This window comes from Phyllobates terribilis, unplaced genomic scaffold (assembly GCF_046119375.1).
Source record: "Phyllobates terribilis strain yellow unplaced genomic scaffold, ASM4611937v1 Scaffold_3__8_contigs__length_932513732, whole genome shotgun sequence".
Classification (NCBI taxonomy): Eukaryota; Metazoa; Chordata; class Amphibia; order Anura; family Dendrobatidae; genus Phyllobates; species Phyllobates terribilis.
Genome location: NW_027362763.1, coordinates 748201764 through 748223774, shown reverse-complemented (window position 1 = coordinate 748223774; position 22011 = coordinate 748201764). Strand labels below are relative to the sequence as shown.

Here is a 22011-nt window from a genome sequence, read left to right as displayed (position 1 = left end):
CTTTACAGGTGGTAGTGGACCCCCTTACTCCTTGATCCCCAGGTTGTACCAATGGTATGTTTGCCCCTGATCACAAGGAAATCTCTTCTAGTTGTTTTAAAGAGGATTTTTCATCACAATTACATATTTTATATATTATTAAGTAAAATTGTTGTCCTGATGATAATGGTGCACTTACTTTGAAAATCCATGTCAAAATGGATGAATAATCCCTTTTCGAAGTTTCACTTGTTTTCTATTTGAATGGGCAGCTCTCTTAGTCTATAGCTGAACATAACATATTCAGTTTATTAAAAGAGGGGAAATCTTTTATGAAGGATTATGCAGCCATTCTGACATGGATTTTCAAAGTAAGTATCCCAGCCTCATCATGTCTAAGATTTATTCAATTTAAGTCTGTGTGGTAAAATTTAGGGACCAAATTTCCTCCTTAAAGGGAACCTGTCACGTGAAAAATTGCTATTAACTTTCAGATATGGATGGAGTTAATCTGCAGGGTAACAGCATTCTAAACCTGCCCGACACCCGCACTTAGAGCCCCGCTGCCAAGACAAAGTGAACTTTATTCCTCCCCCTTCCCTGACAGTGTTCGGTGCTCAGTCATAGGGGTGGCCCTGCCGCGGGTTAGTCACCCGCTCTGTGTATAGAGAGCAGTGGCTGTAACCGTGCCCCTGGCACTGACTGACAGCCGCTCAGCATTAGACCCAGCTGTCAGTCAGTCCTCTTGGTGCGGTGACCGCTGCCTCTCTCTATATACCAAGGGGTGACTGAACCCGCGCTGGCGCCGCCCCCATGACTGAATGCCGAACACTGTCGGTGGAACTAAAGTTATTTTCCTCCCTGCAAAAGGGCTCTAAGTGCGGGCGCCAGGCTGGTTCAGAACGCTATTAACCTGCCGATTAACTCAATATTGGCAGGTTAATAGCGTTTTTCACATAACAGATTCCCTTTAAACAGAAGAGCACTGATAGGCAAAGCTCCAGGCCAGAGAAATCACTGTTTTTTCAAGAATATTTGATAAACTCTTGCATAGCGCAGGCCAGATCCCCATGAGCAGGGTAAAAGTAAGCTAGTTTATATTTATTTTTCCAACCCACACTTGGCTCCCTTTAAATTCTTTCGAGCAAGCATACAGTGGAGTTAGTTTGATGGTGGATTTATGGATCACTAGTCTTGATACAGTTGGAATCAAAAAGACTGTGCAGCATTGGGTATTGTTTCATCAGGCCAGGACATGTATGTGTAGTCATACAGCCATTTATTATGTATGATCCAGCAATGACAGTGCTAGCCACATTCTTATAACGTTTCCATCACTAATAGAATTATTTAGATTATCTTATAGCCACTTGGAAGCCTGAGCATTAAACTACGCACATAGCAGAGTGAGTGTGGAGTGAAATGATTTCATTGACATCATATTCGACAGTGGCACATGACAAGCATCTACACAAGTGAAGCACAAAGCACCTCTTGATGAAATGAATGCTATAATCCATAGCCGCAACATTATGTCCATTGTTTATGTTGTAGAAGGGAGCTTAAGTAGGAAGTTTCCTGTTCCTCTATCCATTACTGCCATCGGCTAGAATGATCTATGGTGGGAGCCTTGGGAACCAAGATCTAGCAGAAGCTCTGTGTATTAATGGCCATCAGTGTCACACCATAAGGTGCAAACAAATGTATACTTTATATTCAAGGATTATAATGGGAATATGTCACGTATGCTCCATATTTGTACTCAACCTTATGGTAGAAAAACAAAATCTGTCATCATATTCCTCCACCGATTTACAACTCCCAAATGGCACAGAATGTTGGAAGAAATTGGAAGGCGACAGATTTTATGTATTTAATTGCAGCACGTGGACGCTGTAAAGATGGATCCGTCCTCACAGTCCAATCAGCGAGCACGGCTTATCCTCAGAGCTCCTTCACATCACATGGAGCACCTCTTAGAAGCCATTCCTGACAAAGGAAGTATTTAATGCAATTTCTTTGTAAACAAAACAAATAATAGAGATTGAAAAGATGAAAGTGTATGTTAAATAAAGACGTGTGCTCCAGCTCTGCTTTCATAAAATCTACTTAACCATGATATTCTCTCTCTTAGGAGCTAAACCAATAAACTCTAATGCAAGCGCCCAGGTTCTTCCTCAGAGATTTCAGCCAAATGCCTATTGGAGACCTACATTTTTTTATTTCTATGGTAAGTGTAACATTACAGTAAGACTACAGGCACGGGCACCCTGTGCTAATGGCAGAGATACAACGCTGCTTCATATATATTTAGCTCCTAAGTCTACAAAATAAAGTTCAGCAATGTCCTATTTTTTGGACACTTTCTAGGAGCTGACAAATAAAGCCCACTGCCAAACACACTACACACTAAAACATACACCACAAAAAAAAGAAACAATCAAATAGCAATACTCTAATATATCATTATAAACATTACACACTGTACTAGATTATATAAATGTTACACACACACGTATTTGGATGATATAACAATGTTGGATGTCTCTGGGTTTTTCTGTGACCCCTGTAAACTTATACCTACATTTTCTGTTACATTTTGATTCTGACTAGGATAAGGTAAGCTCTTAAAGGGAGTCGGCCAGTAGGATCAACCCTACTAAGCCATCTATATGGGTATGTAGGGCATAGGAATCTGAATAAAATGATACCTTGATATCTGCAATTCAAGGTGATATTCCTGAGAAATCCACATTTTTCTTAATATGTAAATAAGCTGTTAAGATCTATGAGCCAGACAGAGATCTCCCCAAGATTCTGCCTCCAATGCTTATTTTAAATGGAAGGGTGGATTATCTGTGTGAGACATGTAACGACTGACAGTCTGCTCTCCTGATCTACATGTCTCATACTGATAATGCCCCCGGTCATTTAAATTAAGCTTTTGAGGCAGATTCTCAGGGAGATCTATGTCCAGATCTATGTCTATGACCTTCATGCAGCTATTTAGACACTGGGAACATAGAATATTTAAAGGAAAATTCCAGAAAAAAAATTATACCCTGTTTTGTGCCTAGTGTATGGCCTGAAGGGGTAGTACTAGACTCATACATTCAAGATTTACCTTCACTTCGGGCCCTACGCTATGTACTACATTGTACATAGGGTGCTAACCCTAACAAAGCTAATAATATTATTCTCATATAGTTATGTAAAAGTTTTGGGTTGTTCAAAGACCTTTGTGATATAAAGCTGTGATCTTGAAGGAAGATATTTTCCTAGACTTTTTGTCACTAATCCTTCATTATTGTTACTCCCCAGCCTGATGTGCCTGATAAGGGAAGTAATAGATTGTATCAATTTGCTGATATGTGTAATTAAATAATCTGGTACTCTATTAGATGCAAAGCGAGTGATGTTTATCAGACAATCGAATGTGTATAATGTTGTGACATTTCGGCCTAACACCATAGACCTTCATCAGACATGCAGATTGAGAAAGGAAAGAAGAGTAATAACGATGTAGTAGCAGGTGTATGACAACGGTCGCTTTCGAGAAATGACCCTCTCTACTGCGACAGTTGTCATCATACACCTTACGCCTCTACATCGCTATTACTCCTTTTGCCTTGCAGAAACTGTATGTCTGATGAAGGTCTACTGTGTTAAGCCAAAATGTCACATTATACAAGTGTTTTTTTTAATGCCATTTGGCTCGATCTCGAGCCATGGTGACTTGATGAATGAGCAATCAGTAGGAAGATCGATATTGTGCTAGTGTAGATAGGTCCACCAGGGTCTTCTCCGCCATTATCTTGATAGTATCAAGCCATTGGATTGCTGTTCTCCTCTTCGCCTTGTTCCTTCTATTCTTCTGACCATGATGTCCTTCTCCAGTGATTGCTCTCTTCATATGATGTGTCCAAAATAGGCAAATCGTAGTTTGGTGATCCTTACTTTTAATGACATGTCTGGCTTAATTTGTTCTAAAATTGATTTGTTTGTTCTTTTTGCCATCCATGGTATTGATAACATCCTTCTCCAGCACCACATTTCAATAAAGGTTTATACACATTGGATTCTCTAATAAATATCACACTCCTCGCATCCAACAAAGTGGCGGATTTTTTTAATACACTTGTCTATGTGGGATGGGACCCTATCCGAGCACCTGAACTCCAGGAGTGCCGTGTTACAATATCTGTAGCCCAAATGCTGATAAGACAAACTTCAGTGCTGTTGTCCCTCTAAGTGATATGGTTAGCCGACTAAATCCAATCACAGTAAGTTATGTATATGCAAAGAAAACAAACCATAGATATCACTAAAAAAGTCTTGCTCCAAATACACCATATAATAAGCAGTTTTGCAGGATCAATTACGAAGAACTGACATTTCTATGGCTATCTTCTGATAATCCCGAATACATGATAATCATGCACCTCTACAGTCCCATTGGTGTAAGAGCAAAGGATTTTTACTGTATAGTTATCCTTGTGCATGAAAACACGCTACGTTGACCAAGTAATATTAACCCCTTTACAGCCCATGCCGTATTAGTATGCACATTTGCGTACCCCCCATTGAGTGAGGGCTGCTGCGCTGAGCCCTCACTGAACCGAGCACATGTCAGCTGATTCTTACAGCTGACATGTGCCCGCAACAGCCGCAGGTGAAATCGCGATCCACCTGCGGCTGTTAACATGTTAAATGCCGCTGTCAATCTCCGACAGCGGCATTTAACGCGCGCTTCCGGGTTGCGCGTCACAAGCCCCGCCCATCGGCGACCCCGTCACGTGATCGCGGGTCACCGATGGGTGGGCATGACAACCCAGGGTCTGCAGCAGACGCCTGTGGTTGTCATAATCTGGTCGCTATGAGCGCCACCTAGTGGTCAGCGCTCATAGCACAGGACCATTTCTGCTGCATGCAGGGGATCTGCTGGTCCCCTGTATGTAGCAGAGCCGATCAGACAACTGCTGCTTCTAGTCTCCTATGGAGACTATTGAAGCATGCAGTAAGTGAAAAAAAAAAGTTTTTAAAAATATAAAAAAAATAAAAAAAATATAAAAGTTTAAATCACCCCCCTTTTGCCTCATTCAAAATAAAATATAAAAAAAAAAAACTACATAGACATATTTGGTATCGCCGCGTTCAGAATCGCCCGATCTGTCAATATAAAAAAAGAATTAATCCGATCGGTAAACGGCGTAACGAGAAAAAAATTCTAAACGCCAGAATTACGTTTTTTGGTCACCGCAAAATTGCAATAAAATGCAATAACGGGCAATCAAAACATCGGATCTACCCCAAAATGTTATCAATAAAAATGTCAGCCCGGCGCACAAAAAATAAGCCCTCACCCAGCCCCAGATCACGAAAAATGGAGACTCTACAGGTCTCGGAAAATGGCGCTATTTTTTTTTATATTTTTTTACCAAATTTTGGAATTTTTTTTCACCACTTAAATATAAAATAACCTATACATGTTTGGTGTCTACGAACTCGTAATGACCTGGAGAATAAGAATGGTGGGTCAATTTTAGCATTCAGTGAACGTGGTAAAAAAAAAAAAAAACTGTGGTATTGCACTTTTTTTGCAATTTTACCGCACTTGGAATTTTTTTCCCATTTTCCCGTACACGATATGGTAAAACTAGTAATGGCATTGAAAAGTACAACTTGTCCCGCAAAAAATAAGCCCTCACACGGCCATATTGTCCAAAAAATAAAAACGCTATGGCTCTGGGAACAAGGGGAGCAAAAAACGAAAAAGCAAAAACGACAAAACCCAAGGTTGCGAAAGGGTTAATACAGGTTTTATAAATCTTGTAGAGGCTGCAGAGTATAGAAAGCTTTACCATTGTTGACTTTTTTACAATTATAAATAAAGAAGAAACCTAAAGCTTTTCAACCTTCACTAAGTCAAAGCAACTTCACTAAGTGCAAATGCATTGTGAAATGACCACAGCAAGGACAATGTTTTGTAGCTACAGAAAGTCGATAAACCTGCAGCATCCAACAATGTTCATTTCATTCCTGCTCTTCTCCAGAAATGTAAAGAAAAAACCAGTGAGGCAACAAATGCAAAGGCTCATCTTCTTGCTCCATGATGGTCTGCAGGAAAAAGTTTCATCTTTATCTCCCCGTCTTATTCTAAAACATATCTACAACTTTATCTCACCAATGAGATAACCAATGGGTCTTACAGTCTAATTTTCACTATCTCAGACACCCACTAGAGGCAATTTCATAAGAAGCCAATTAACCTAACGATATGTTCTTGGAGTCTGGAAGGAAACTGGAGAAACATAAGAAAACTCAGTCAAGCATTGAGAGAACATGCTTACTTTATGAAGATGTTGCCTTTGGTCAGATTAGAATCAAGGACCTCAGAGATTCAAGGAAATAATGCTAACCACTGAGCCACCCTGCGACTTGTGAGCTTACATGGTAACTTCAGAGTTCTGAAATTAAAGCATGCCAACATATAATGCCATAAAGGCAATGTATGCAGAATGAAAGAGCTAATTTACATACTTTTCTACCATGGAACATTGCTGTTAAGACTCCATACTCAGCCGTACTCTTCAAGTAGAATCAGTGTTTCCACCACACGAGGACGATTTATCATATTCCACAGCACTTTACAGACACTATCATTACTGTGTCCATTAGGGTTCACAAGGAGACCCACATAATCACAGGGAGAACACATGAACTCAGGCAGATGTGACTCTGGGTTGGATTTGAACCCAAGATCCAAGCGCTGAAAGTCAATAATGTTAACCACTGAGCCACCTATACACAAACCCCTTCAAATGTACCATAATATAATTATTCATAAAGCTAATAAAGGAATTGTCTGAGCCCCATTTTTTTTTTAATTCAAAGATAGATGTAGATATTGAAAAATCACAATGTGACAGGATTTATATGGCACAATTGCAACCATTAAACAACCACTGATGGCTACACACAATCCAATAAGTGGTCATTTAATGGCCTAATCACATATTTGTACAGGATGATGGTCTACAGATAACAATTTCTTAGCCTACTTAAAAATCATCTCACCTAAAGAATGAGCATTGTACTCCTTTCTCATCTCTTAGACCGGGTTATCATTGGGAAATCAACTCTTGTTCCACAATTATTGGCCCATGTAAATGGGCCTTAAAAAGAACCTATCACAAGAAATTCGCTTTGTGGTTCTTTTTTAATCACCATTTGAAGTTTCTGCTAATCAGATTTTGGTCCTTAGGGGCCGGACTGTGCACTGGATCTTCTCTTCACCGCCTGTCTGTGATTCCCAGGCCCATCTATCTGCCTCCATTCTGTGAATGAGCTGACTCCTCTGTATGAAATCTCAGCAGTGACCTGTCATTCACAGACCGGAGACAGACGGAGGGGCCGGGGAATCACAGACAGGGAGGAGAAGACTCAGTGCACAGTCCGGCCCCTGAGGACTGAAATCTAATTAGCAGAAAACTTCAAATGGTGATTAAAAAAAGAACCACAAAGTGAATTTCTTTGCCAAAGGTATTAATGTAATCACTATTACAGCGCCATTACAGCCATGTATTTACTTTGCATTACAAAATTTTGCTGACAGGTTGTCTTTATCTGTGCCAACATTCTCCAGGTTCTACCTCCCCAGCTTGACACCCCAGCAGCTTCGTGGGACTTGCAGCTGATCAATGGCAGTGTAAGCAGTCCTGCACTTCCTGCCATGTGACTGCCTGCTTCCCCATAAAAAACTACATTTCAGAGGTGCCCTAAGCTGCAAATAAATACAGGACAAGTGCTGGATAACTGCTAATGCTAATTCCTGCACCATCTAATTGCACATGGTAAAGTGCTCACCTTCATCCTGTTATGTAACCAGGGTCAAGCTGGCAAATACAATCAGTCAGATAACCTGATCTGGGGATCGGATCTTAAAGGAAAGCCATCATCAGAAAATGATCAATTGATTAAATCAGGTCTGTGTGTTATATGTATTTAAAAAAAAAGGAAATGTTTTTTTCTGTCATATCACTCATGATCCATATTTATAAATATTAATATTGCAATTTTCAAATTGGGATTCATTGACACTTTTTTGGACTCGTACCTTTTGTCCTGTTTTCAGCAGGCAGGATTACAATGACAGGTAAAACCTCTATACACAGCTGGGCAGCACGGTGGCTCAGTGGATAGCACTGCAGTGCTAGAGTCCTGGGTTCAAATCCCACCAAGGACAACATCTGCAAGGAGTTTGTATGTTCTCCCCTTGTTTGTGTGGGTTTCCTCCGGGTTCTCCGGTTTCCTCCCACACTCCAAAGACATAATGATAGGGAATGTAGATTGTGAGCCCCAATGGGGACAGTGATGATAATGTCTGTAAAGTGCTGTGGAATTAATGGCGCTATATAAGTGAGTAAAATAAATAATAAAATAAATCTACCAATCATAATAGGCAATGTAATAGATTCCCCTCCCTTCACAGTGCTTCACATGCTTCAATACAAAAGACTTTGTTCATTGCGGCTATGTACATGTGTTGTTTCCTGAAACAATAGGAAGTTCAAGTCTAATAAAGCTCCAGTGACCAGTGTGAAATGACAAGATTTCTATTTAATAGTTTTAATACAGATTGTGATATGTAAAAAGCATTGCCAAAAAAAAAAAAAATACATTTAACACAAAACTTTAATTTAAACAATAGGTAATTTGCTGATGATAGCTTCCCTGTAAACGACATCAGTTTTGAATACATCACGCTATTTGCTATTTCATTGTTTTTCATAAATTTCTCAATAGGGCATGACTATAATGTTAGGAAGTAACATGGTCCATCTTGCATGTAACTAGAGCGAGAATTTCTTCTTGTACTCTCAGGTTACATAAAGCAAAATCTAAAAATGAAATATATAAATTTATAAAAGAATTTACAGTTGGCGTTATCACTGCTGCTTTATGTTACTCTGATTATCCCGCAGTTTCTTCAGTGTTTTGAAGAATATATTAATTTCACGCAAGAATTTCGGCAAAGATGAATTAGTCTAGTGGGACTAGATATTCTGGCAGTAACCAATATGGCCCCACAATTCGTGAGTGGCCTGCCGTGAGCGACCCAGTTTTTTGACATATGCCTTTCACTACCTTTCATACTTTAACTGATCTTAAAAATATGGCAGAAGCAGAAAGATAAAGTGCCATTTTACCCCAGCTGACATAGCGGAGCAAGTTGTGTAATGGGATCAGTATTTGTAAAGTAGTTTTGAATTATAATATAGTTTTTGGACGAAAAGGATCTTTTGAAATTAGAAGTTTGGAGGGATTTGCATGATAATGTTCAAAATTGATTGCCACCATTTTTATGCATGATTCTAAGTGTGTCTCTGTAGCAGTGTGTTGAGTGGTTTTTTTATTCATTTTATAGCTAAAAAAGACTGCAAATCCACACTTAATTAGGTTGTCCACAACTTGGGCAACCCATTTTCATCCCCCACGATTGGCCTCGATAAAATAAAAAAGCCTCCAGTGCTGGCGCCGTTCCCGCTGTGTCAGCACTCGCTCTCCCAGGAGCTCCGGTGCTGTTGCTGTGACACGTGACATCGGCACCCAATCAGCGCAGGGGTCACTGTCCCCGCCTCCTGTCAAATTGAACATGAAGAGGAAGTGAGAGATCAGCTGATCGCAGACTTCCTCTTCATGTTTGATTTGTCTGAAGGTGGGGACAGTGACGCCAGCACTGATTGGTCACCAACGTCACGTGTCATCACAAGCGCACAAGAGCCCTGGGGCCGCGAGTGATGACACCGCTGGAACAGCGCCAGCACAGGGGATGAGTATATGCTTTTTTATTTTATTGGGGCCAAGCATGGGGTATGAGAAGGGGTTGTCCAAGTAGTGGACAACCCCTTTAAAGGTTGTGATCACATGATGCGCTTGTGATGCATTTTTTACTGTGATTTTCCCCAAAAAAAGTTGCAACAAATGCATTGCAAATGCATCACAGCCTAAAAATTCAATTATATTTTTATATGCATTTTTTTCCTGCTGTCCATAGAAGTCTTTAAGGTAAAAAAGCAAAAGTTCAAAGGGGCAAGGATGGAAGGGTAGACCTTAGGTTTAGGGGTCTGTTGTAGTTGCACTGCCTCTAAATCAGAAGCTCAGTGGATGTAAAAATGTATCCAAGTGTGGGAGGAAAGAAAGAAAGAAAGAAAAAGGAAGGAAGGAAGGAAGAAATGATAATGGAAGAGTGAAAGAGAGGGTGAGGGAGAGGGAGAGAGGAAGGTAGGGAAGGAAGGAAAGAGAGGGGGAGGGAGAGAGAGAGAGAAAGAAAGAAAGAAAGAAAGAAAGAAAGAAAGAAAGAAAGAAAGAAAGAAAGAAAATTCAAAACAGCACTGTGAAATCAAAAGGAGGGTTGACAGCAAGCCTCAAGGATACATGCAAAAGAAAGGCAGCTCTGTAGATAATTCCAGTATAAAGTGGACTTTATTGGCAAAGAGCAGCTTTTTTTAGAGAGACAGATAGATAGACAGATAGATAGATAGATAGATAGATAGATAGATAGATAGATAGATAGATAGATAGATAGATAGACATGGAATATATAAGTACATCACATTTATAGTATATAAGTATAATCATTATAGCAGTAAAGTGTTAGAAGATTCACATAGTCACTGTCCACACTGTCAGAGTGCGTTCCACTATAAATTTAGGATTTGGCTGACTCCCACAGTATGTACAGTCATCCAACAATTTGCTTTTAACAAACAATTTTTTTCCAATTGTTATGAGACCAGAAGGTAACATGTTCTTGTGTCTGTACGTCCTGTTATTTTCACAGCTTTCATGCCACTGGTTATTCACACGCAAGAGACACTATGGTAATGTTACAGGCCTGGAGGACTACAGGAGTAGCTCAGTGCTAATGTCACTGCCTCTGAAAAGGGTGACCCTGGTCCATACCCCCGGGTCAAATATCTATGGCCCACTCACCCTGTGTGATCTCATTGGCTTTTTTACCCACCTAGTAACAAAAATAAATAAATAAAGCTTCCTATAGGGAAAGTTCTGTGCTAATATAAAGGTTTTTTTCTGCACTCTGCCTATATTCAGACTTCTGTTATAGGGGAAAATGTGAAGGCCCCATGCTCCACTCGCTAGATAAGAGCTAATGAAGTACGCCTCCCACCGTCTACATTCTGGGCATATTTTGGAATCCGGTAATAGATGTTTATGGCATATGTTTCCATTAAGGCCAGGTTTAGGCTTCACAAATTGACTAATGGCTGTTTATTTTTATAACCAATTAAATTAATTAAAATCTATACGTATCACGTCTGAACGCTCTATTAAGAAGGTCACAGAAAAGCTAAAGACTCCGCACAACAACCCAAAAGCATGTTCAAATCTATTAGTGAATGTTAAGGATACAGTGAATATCACTGAGATCTCTTATCAGCTCTGTCTCCATACAGCCCCTTTGATGTTTCAGTCATATAAACTTGATTAATAGTTATTTTTATGGAAGGTTTCATGACAAGTTCACTTTTTGATCATTGCTCTGCTCGGCCCTATAGGAATTTGGCTTATTACCTCTGTTTTTTTTTCTAGAAATATTTCTTCATTTGGCTTTGATACAGTTTTGATAATTATAACAGTATTTGCAAAACTGTATGTATAACAGCCCTTATGGAACAAATTAACTATTTCTATGGATGCTGCACTTTTTTATGCAAATAAACGTTATTTTTTGTGTTATTAAACGTTACTTTTTTCAGTATATTTTTGTATCAATTTCTGACAGCTTCCAAGATCTCTGCTTGCTGATGTTTAATGTATACTATCCTTTTTATGTCCAAGACCAGGACAGAATGTAAAAAAAAATGAAGTTTTATTTTGAATGACAGCAAGCAGAGATCTTAAAAACTATGAAGAATTGATACAGAAAGTATATAGGAAAAAAGTATAACTTTTCCTTATACAGTGAATAATGGCCATTCCTCAATGACCTCTACCAATAGATATCAATATTACTGCTACCTCGTCACCATATTTCACCATGCATTAAGTAACAACTATGGATATCATGGCATTAGATTGTAAGCTTATATAGGAAGAACGTTCTCTATATTAGGCATGTTACTTTATTTATTGCTGTTTTTGCTTTTTTGTGTTACATTTGTACCACTTCTCTTTACTGCATTGTTCGGAGCCAGGTAAGACAATGGCACTTTATAAATAATTAATAATATTTATCTATGAGTTTAGAACTTTATAAAATATCACTATAAACCTACAATATATTTATATATATACCACAAGGAGACCATTTATGACGCCCATTTCCTGCCCTACATTTCAATACTGCAAACCTCACAATATGGCCAATAGATATGGTGGCCAATGACTAATATGCTTATTATCTAATTATTTGCCACTTTTTAGAACTTGATTCTATGATTTAAAAACTTCAGGTTACGTTCCTACGATGAGTATTTGGTGGGTTTTTTATGTTTCAGATTTTCTGCACCTATTAGGTAAATTTGGTTACTTGCATTTTTTTTCATTGCGTTTTTTTAATGCATTTTTATAGCTTTTTTAATGTCACGTTTTTTGTCTCTTTTTGGTAAACTGCATTGTTTTTGATGCTTTTGATACTTTCTGGTATTTTACAAAACTTTATTGATATAGTCATGTGCAGATTACATGCACTTTTAGTGCATTTCCTCTACGGAAATTTTTTTACTTGCGGATTTTCCGCATCTAATGTAATTCTATGGAGAAAATTTGCAAAAGAATCCGCAAAAGAAATTGACATGTTGCGGATTTAAAACGCACCGCAGGTCAGCTTACGCTACATTAAAAAAAAAGCACAGCGAGCATGAGATTTCTATAAATCCCATCCACTTTGCTGAAACACTAACGTTGCGTTATTTGCAGACTAAAAATATGCAGCGTCAAAAACTCATTGTGGGAACTTAACCTAGAAATGTAAAGTAGTAGAAGGTGAACAAGTGCAACTTTCAAAAAGTTTCTTTCCTTCTTTCCTATATTACAAGAGATGTCACTTGAACTCATCATGCCATCATAACGCGTATTACAAAAAGGAAGTTAAAACATTATTTGCCTCGGAATAGATAATAATAATAATCTTTATTTTTATATAGCGCTAACATATTCCGCAGCGCTTTACATACATTATCGTCGCTGTACCCATCGGGGCTCACAATCTAGATTCCCTATCAGTATGTCTTTGGATAAAAAAAATGTATTATCTTTAAGTAGGTTTCAAAATGTTTTAAAAAAAAGAATGACAAAGTTCATCACGGTTGCTTTTGGGAATATTTTAAATAACCTTCAAACTAATTTTGGATAGTAAATGCTCTGTGCTGTCAATGAATTCATTTGATTTATTTTATCTTGTGATACATCTCATACCTTTAGTATGTCAGCATTGTACATGATTAATTTCTAACATGAAGGTATGTTCTTAAATTGAGGCGGCTTTGTAATATCCGTGCCAAGGTATGAATCTATATGTTCATAATTTCAACAATGGCAATGGATTGATATAAAAACAGCAGAGTTGAGTCAGTCATTTTGATATATGCGTTTTTCCTCTAAGACTCCAGGTAAATCTAATGTATTATGTTAAATCTTAAAATCATAATAATAAAGAGAACAATATCATTTTTGTTACAATTGTGAGTAATATTTACTTATAGATACTATATTATAAAAATAATAAAATAATTACTTAAAGTAATAGTTTCTATAAAGTGTCTAAGTTATGTACTAAATGGACATTTTTTTTCATTTTTGATTTGAATATTATAATACCATAGTATTTTATATGACACTACAGTATATACATTATATAAAGCAGTACCATTTACGTATGTCCAAGCGATGAGACTTATCGGACTAAGTAAACTAATTCAATTGTTCTAAAATTATTTAAGATTTCCACCATCATGTGTGTTACGACAGAAAAAATATGAGAAATCCAGGCTTGAAATAAAACTAAGTTTTTTTTAAAAAAAAAATCTTCTAGCTCTGCTTTGGACATGGCTTTGCAATAATGAAAAAGTCCTTTGCTTCTTATTGTTACCATATTGTCATGTATCACTTTAATTGCCAATCTGAAAATGTCCAGTGCGTATTTCTCATCTGTAACTTATGAAATAGACAAATTAACTCCTGTGTAGCCAAAGGGCAGTGGAAACTTGAGCTGTTCTGAATCTTGCAAGGAAAAATTGCAAAAAAAAAAGTTTTAAAACAGAATTTTTAAAGGGGGGGGGGGGGGGGGCAGGATTTAGGAGATCTAAATTCTATGCAGTCAGGCCTATGATGTTGAGAAGAATCACCAAACTTGCAGAACTTAAGTTTTTGGAAACTTTGTAGATGATATTAATGGGCTACAGAGTTATACTCAATTTTTGAGAAAGCCAAAGTGAAACGTACGTCGGAGTCCTGGGGTCCTGATTGTTTAATCAGTTTTCTTCTTTTTACTGACGCTATGTCTGTAATCTCATAATTGCACTGAATTTCTATTATACTATTTATTTATGATATTTGTGATCAGACATACTGGATACACTTATATAGTATGTTTTATTAGCACACTTTTTCAATGTCATATAGTTTGCATACAGCCATTTTGTCATGAGCTTTCTTTTGTGTAATTGCCCCCCCACACACACACATTTTTAATATAATTTTTTTTTCATGTAAATGTTTTAATAAAGTATATATTTTTTATTAAGTATATTTGGGAATGTCCACTTATCTTATATATATATATATATATATATATATATATATATATATATATATATATTATATATATATATATATATATATATAATATATATATTATTATATTATACCATAAACCTAAATGTAGGGCATAACAAAAAAACCTCCCGACTACATTCCAAAGACATGCTGATAGGGAATTTAGATTGTGAGCTCCAATGGGGACAGTGATAATAATATCTGTAAAGTGCTGCGGTATATGATGGCACTATATAAGCTAGCAAAATAAATCTATAATAATAATAATACTTTTTTTTCTTCAAAAACTCCCCCCCCCAAAAAAAAAATGAGGTGATTCGATTAGCTTTGATTAGGATAGTCATAGTCATGGATTAAAATAACCTAACATATTGGAGAAACACAATTTTATAACTTGATAAAAAGACTGAAAGTTGCACAAGTCAAGGACCTCCATAAGGCTACGTTCCCACGTTGAGCTTTTAGTGAGTTTTTCACGCTGCAGAATTCCAGCACCTATTATTTAAATTAGGCTACTTGCAGCTTTTTATTACGGTTTTGTGTGCGTTTATTTTAACATGCATTTTTACCACATTTTTTATCTCTTTTCGGTATGTCATGCTTTAGATAAAGCTGCTTTCTTTGTCATACTTCCTGATGTTTGGGTTTGATAAAACTTTCTTGATACCTTTAGGTGCGGATTATATGCGTTTTTGCTCGGAAACGCACTAATAACGCATGTGCGTTTTTTTACCTGCAGATTTTCCGCATCTAATACAAGTCTATGGGGAAAATCTGCACAGAAAACTCAGCGTACAAGCAAGAGAAATTGACGTGTTGCGGATTTGAAATACGCACCGCAGGTCATATTACGCTGCGTTTAAAGCACAATGGACTGGAGATCTTTATAAATCCCATCCACTTCTGGAACTATTAGGCTACATGCACACTTTGGGTATTGGGTGAGTTTTTTACCTCAGTATTTGGTGAGTATTTTACCTCAGTATTTGTAAACCAAAACCAGGAGTGGGTGATAAATACAGAAGTGGTGACGTGTTTCTATTATACTTTTCCTCTGATTGTTCCACTCCTGGTTTTGGCTTACAGATACTGATATAAAATACTCACCAAATACTGAGGTAAAAAAACTCACCAAATACTGAAGGTGTGAACATAGCCTTAAACCATGTGCACACGTTCAGTATTTGGTCAGTTTTTTACCTCAGTATTTGTAAACCAAAACCAGGAGTGGAACAATCAGAGGAAAAGTATAATAGAAACACGTCACCACTTCTGTATTTATCACCCACTCCTGATTTTGGCTTACCAATACTGAGGTAAAAAACCCACCAAATACTGAATGTGTGCACGCAGCCTTAGACCACTTTCACATGTTGAGTATTTGGTGAATTTTTTACCTCAGTATTTGTAAACCAAAACCAGGAGTGGGACAATCAGAGGAAAAGTATAATAGAAACTCGTCACCACTTCTGTATTTATCACCCACTCCTGGTTTTGGCTTACGAATACTGAGGTAAAAAACGGACCAAATACTGAACGTGTGCACATGGCCTTAGACGGGCAGTTCCTCAAAAAGGGTTAATGAAATATGGCTGGTGATATGGAGCTCCTCCAGCGGTAAGCATAGGTGGGGCTGTGCGACGGGGTCAGATGCTGGACAGGAAGTGGCGTTGGGTTACCAGACAAAATTAAGGACAGGCTCTAGTGGTGGTAAAAGCCAACTCCTCTTTACCATACTTTGCAAGCAAACAAGTTAAACAGGCAACTAGCCACTCCAGATCACATAACACCTGAAGGGGATCTTCATTTGTCAGCAAGGAGACAACAGTGCAATTCAAACTGGCTGGGCCACATTCATAGGAAAGTAGAAGAGCTTTAAGTCTATAGGAAACTTTTTTTTTTTCAGAGTTGGGGGGCGGTGTCCTGGGTGTCTTGCTTAAAAGCAAAATGTATCAAACCGTTCTCAGTTGAGTCCAATAATGACAGCGTATACAAATAATCTACAAGGAAGCAAACTTCACAAATAAAAATCAGTTCCTTCCAAGAATCCGAAATCTAGCTAATGACTATTATATAATGTGGGCTAGGGTAAGGAAAATGTAGATGCAGCAGAGCTGTATCTGTCAGGTAGCAATGTCTTTTAGGCCACGGTCAGTATTTGTAAGCCAATACCAGGAATGGGTGATAAATACAGAAGTGGTGACGTGTTTTTATTATACTTCCCCTCTGATTGTTCTACTCCTGGTTTTGGCTTACAAATACTGATGTAAAATACTGATCAAAATGCTGAATATGGCTTAAAACATAAAGATAATTCACAAAACATCTATAACCTAAGTTAAAAAAACAACAAAAATAAAACATTGAAATCGAATAAATAAACATCTATAGCCTAAGTTGAAAAAAACAACAAAAATAAAACATTGAAATCGAATAAATAAAGAACCAACTCAGCTCTGCTACATCTCCGACTCAACTCATTTATATAGTAAGAAAGTATGCACTACGCTAACATAACAAAAACTACAGGGAAATAATCCCACGCGACGGCGCTGATATAGTAAAAGACATCAGATGTATCACGAGATAATAAAAAATAAACTTACAATTTACGACCTGGTGTCTGCTGCCCGCCACGAGTGGCGGATTTGACGTCCAGAATTCATTTTGAAGTTCTTTAAAATATTCGAGCAACAGTTGAATTTCCTAATTGTTTCAGATCTGTTGTCCTCCTGTGTTCTAGGTCACTTTCTCAAGAAAATAATGATTTCTTGGGAGAAAATGAGGTATAAATCTTCATTTTGGAGGCAATTAAAGTGTTGATTTCATTTGTGCCCCCGAGCTATTCTTGTAATTTGCTCAAATAGCATTCTGTACCCTGCACAGCAGAGCTTTTTAGTAACCTAGGTCTAGCAAGACTTGTTGGCTGGCAATTTTTTTTTTTGTTTTATTTGTTAGGCATCTCAGGCCTGTGCGGTTCACAATGGGTTCACTAGGACACAAAGCTTTCTGCTGGAATGTGACATGGATGTGGCAGAATCAATACAATGCTTTATGGAATCGAATAGGTTAATCAAGATGGTAACTAATTTGAGAGGTGACAGTAAAATACAGTAAGATTTAAAAATTCTGACATTATAAATTATTATTATTTACATTTTTGTTCTTATTTCAATATTTATTTTTAAACACCAAATTTTGAAATACTTCTATAACAGTCTCATAATTTTCCACAATAATCCAATAATGCATTTAAGGAAATTTAAAGTCACAGAGCACAGCTAATTAAAACTTAGGGGGTCCTGACAGTTGCACAGCTAGGGGGCTCGCCTTGCCTCTGGTGCTGCAATGATTTGGCTGCATATGGAATCACCAGCGAGCAATTCCCAGGAGAAATTATTATTACACCCTAAATACTCTCTAGTAAATAATAATCATATTACAATAGTACAAAACAGCAAAGGAAAGAAGTAAACATACACCAGGTGCCTAAATGTATCATTTAGGTCTATGGCAGATATATACAGATCATAGATGGATGGATGGATAGATAGATAGATAGATAGATAGATAGATAGATAGATAGATAGATAGATAGATAGATAGATAGAAAGGTAGATAGATATTAGATAGGTAGATAGATAGATAGATAGATAGATAGATAGATATTAGATTGATAGATGGATAGATAGATGGATATTAGATAGATAGATAGATAGATAGATAGATAGATAGATAGATAGATAGATAGATAGATAGAGAAAAAATGTAGGCAGCACTACAATAGTTACCAAAAATTAGTGGACTCTATTTAGCCCATATGGCATAGCAAAGTTTCAGTGAACTGAAACTTTTTTTTTCTTCTTTTTTTTTATTTCTATATGCTCATGTAAAATCTGGATATTTTGTTTGGGAGGCTTTTGCACCCACATTGAAATCTTTATAAGTGTGCTGTTCCATTTTTTTTTTATTAGATAGATAGATAGATAGATAGATAGATAGATAGATAGATAGATAGATAGATAGATAGATAGAATATTGTGATTAGAAGCATTTGCCTATTCACAAAAATTAAAATAAAACTAAAATGTAAATAAAAGGAAGTATTAAAAGTAGTCACAAATTACATAGAACCAGTCCAAACCCTAAAGCCCACCCTTCCCCACTTCTCCAGTGACCCCTCTACACTGCCGAGCCCCTTCTCCCGGCTCCTAGCAGGCAGTTGCTCACCGTGCAGTCACCACCATTGATTCCCCCTTAATTCAGGGTTAATGCACACAGTCAATTAACCCTTGCCTCAAGCCTTCCTTATCCTATAGAAATAACATTATCCCAGTAGTTTAACCACACAAAGCATTAACCCCTTATTAATGCAAAATGACCCTATAATGAAATCATCCTAAATAAGCCTTTCTGAGCATTGATGGTAGGGACACAATTCATACATTGCGCCTCCTCCTGCGCCAGATCTTGCGCTGGCCTCTGGCAACAGAGTGGGTCACTTCTCACCACCAGGGGCATCTCGGGAATAATATGGTATATTATAATAAGGGGGTTACATATCACACACAGATATAGATGTGGGGCTGATTTTACAGTATTTGATTCCAGGGAGGAATAAGGGAGATGGGCGCTCACTGCAAGCAGCCTGTGCACAAAGCAATGTGCACTGAGGTCTGAATGCGCTCGGCCAAGGGAAACTGACAAGACAGCCTAATGAAGCGTGCACACAGCTAGAGCACAGCCCGATCCTGCTCCATGGTATGCACCAGACCACCTAGACTACTGCACATATACCGCCTGCACGACCACCTATAGCACATATACAGCGCGATCGCTGCATAGGACCCCAGATCACAGGACCACCAGTTCACTGCATACACTATATACACACCGCACCAAGCGTCCATATAAAACCCATCTTATACTAATATAACACTTATACACCAATGTACACTGTTCACATTCAGTGCGGTAATTGCATCCACCGTGTTATCTACGGCTCACAACAAAGTGGGATAACTGCATCCACTGCCATCTATAGCATCGCTATACAGAATGCACATAACATTAATAATACACAGTAAGATCAACACGATCGCTGCATGCACTATATAATATATATCATTAATATGAAGGACATTCTCTACATCCATTATACCATATATCTTCATTAACCATAGTTTATTATAAATTGACATTTTCATATCAAACTACCACTTTATACAGGACATTATATAGTTTATAATATATATTATATATCACATCTATATCAGTATACAATATATATTAGGTATGTTGTGCCTGTCTCTACAGGTCAGGTTGTAAACCAACAAACCTAATGGATTAAAAAGTCCCCTTCACCCACCCCTTAAAAAAAAACATAGCACTCCAGTAGATATCAGATGCAAAAAGTGCAAACAAATTTAATAGCAGGTGTAAAAAGAAAAAAAAAGGAAGAAAGAAAGAAAAAAAAAAAGTAACATGTAACATTTCGGCTACAATATAAATACTTCGCAAAGTCTCAGTATTGGAGCCGAAACATTGTCTTTTTTTACTCTTGGATTTTTGCACCTTTTGCACTTTTTGCATCAGATCTCTCCTGGAGGGTTCCTTACGGCTATATATATATTAGACTCTTTGGATGCAGTTTTGAGGGCAGTATACAACTATCAAATATGCACACAGCGCTATCACTGTCTCCACTGTGGATATACCTCCCTATATCACACATGCACAACAGCACAGATCACTGCAATCACCATCATCAGTAGGACACTAATGTGATCAATGCACCCATTGCACATTTATCCTTCCAGGTCATTATTATTACCGTCCATAAAACACCTATCCAGCGTTATCCCTGCAGCCACTGTACTAATTCTTGTGAACTGGCTTTTAATACTTTCAATTGCATTTACTTGTTTTATTTTTAGATAGGAAAAATGAAGCAAACAGTAAAAGGCACCCGAAAAGCAGGACATGCTGGAAGGAGAAGCCTCTGTGACTGTTCACCCTGCCAGGTCTAATCTGAGACCAGGACTTAATGAAGCAATAATAGGCACATTATTCCAAAATGTTCATTTCCTTAATCATATGCAAATAATGGAAAGGCCCCAGCAAATGGTGTGAATATCAATAAGAAAAGGATGAGAAAGCACAGAGTGGATCTGCTTCTGCTTACCTGATCTGTTAAGTTTGCTGATCTGGTCATGTCTTCACTGTCTGACTTGGATCCACCTTCCCTGTCATCAATGACCAGGTCTATGGGCATTTTTCCTTTCAAACAACTAATATACCGATGGCAGAAATTGTCGCACAGTTCATGTACCTAGGTCCATGGGAGTGGTAAAAAGGGAGAGGAAAAAAAATAATAAACTATATAATCAGGCGTAGATAAATAAAATTGACAAGAGCAATCAAAATCTCCTAGTAGCACAAACAAGGGGAACGCATTGCAATTATTCTCCTGAGACCCTTCTTCCAAGACGCATCAGGAATTAGGAGGAACTTTCTTTTCTGCTAAAATAGAGATATCTTAGAAAATTGACACTGACAAGATGATTCACAGGCTACAGCAAATGCAACACCCGTGTTAAATTCATCTGCTCCTGGGGCTGTGACCACAACAGAGATTGTGACCTGCATGGGTGACATTTAAAGTAAACTATTTAATTTCATCTAGCTATATCATCATCATCATCATCATCAGAGGGGGCTGCTTAAGGCGATGGGGAAAAATACAATGCAAAAAAAAAAAGAAACTAGAATAGAATACACCACTAACAGTTGTATTCAGGCCTGGATAGGTAGCACGAGGCCTTGTGTTTAATATTTAAAGCCATAAAGAAATGGAATAAATAAAATAAAAAAGCCGGCATGCGACTTTTATAGCTGGCATCAAACTGCAATCCCCTTTATTGCTCAGATGCAAAGCAGCCAGTAAAATGACATTATCATCCTTCTCCCTTCTGCTTTCAAGAACAGTCTCAAAGAGCAGGCAGCACTGTCGATGAAAAAGCTCCCACAACAGTGTCCTTTCTCTTCCCCCTTTAATTTTACTTAGTTTTATTTAATATGTATAAAAATAATATTAATAATACACCAAAATATTAACATAAAAATAAACAGCATTATACACATGCAAGCCCAATATTGCACTTTACACCAGGCCCAAAAAGATGATGATTCTGGATTTAGTAGCTGAAATAGCAATTAAACCGAAAAAGAGAA

At 37.6% G+C, this 22011-nt stretch overlaps 1 protein-coding gene across 2 annotated transcripts in view; it reads right to left on the bottom strand.

Moving 5' to 3' along the window:
- MEIS1 (Meis homeobox 1) overlaps positions 1–22011 on the bottom strand; it is a 193930-nt gene that overhangs the window by 165483 nt on the left and 6436 nt on the right. For both annotated transcript variants that reach the window (XM_073672173.1, XM_073672174.1), the window contains exon 6: positions 20963–21109. In XM_073672173.1, coding sequence (XP_073528274.1) covers positions 20963–21109 — 147 coding nt within the window. The remainder of the gene's footprint in view (positions 1–20962; positions 21110–22011) is intronic.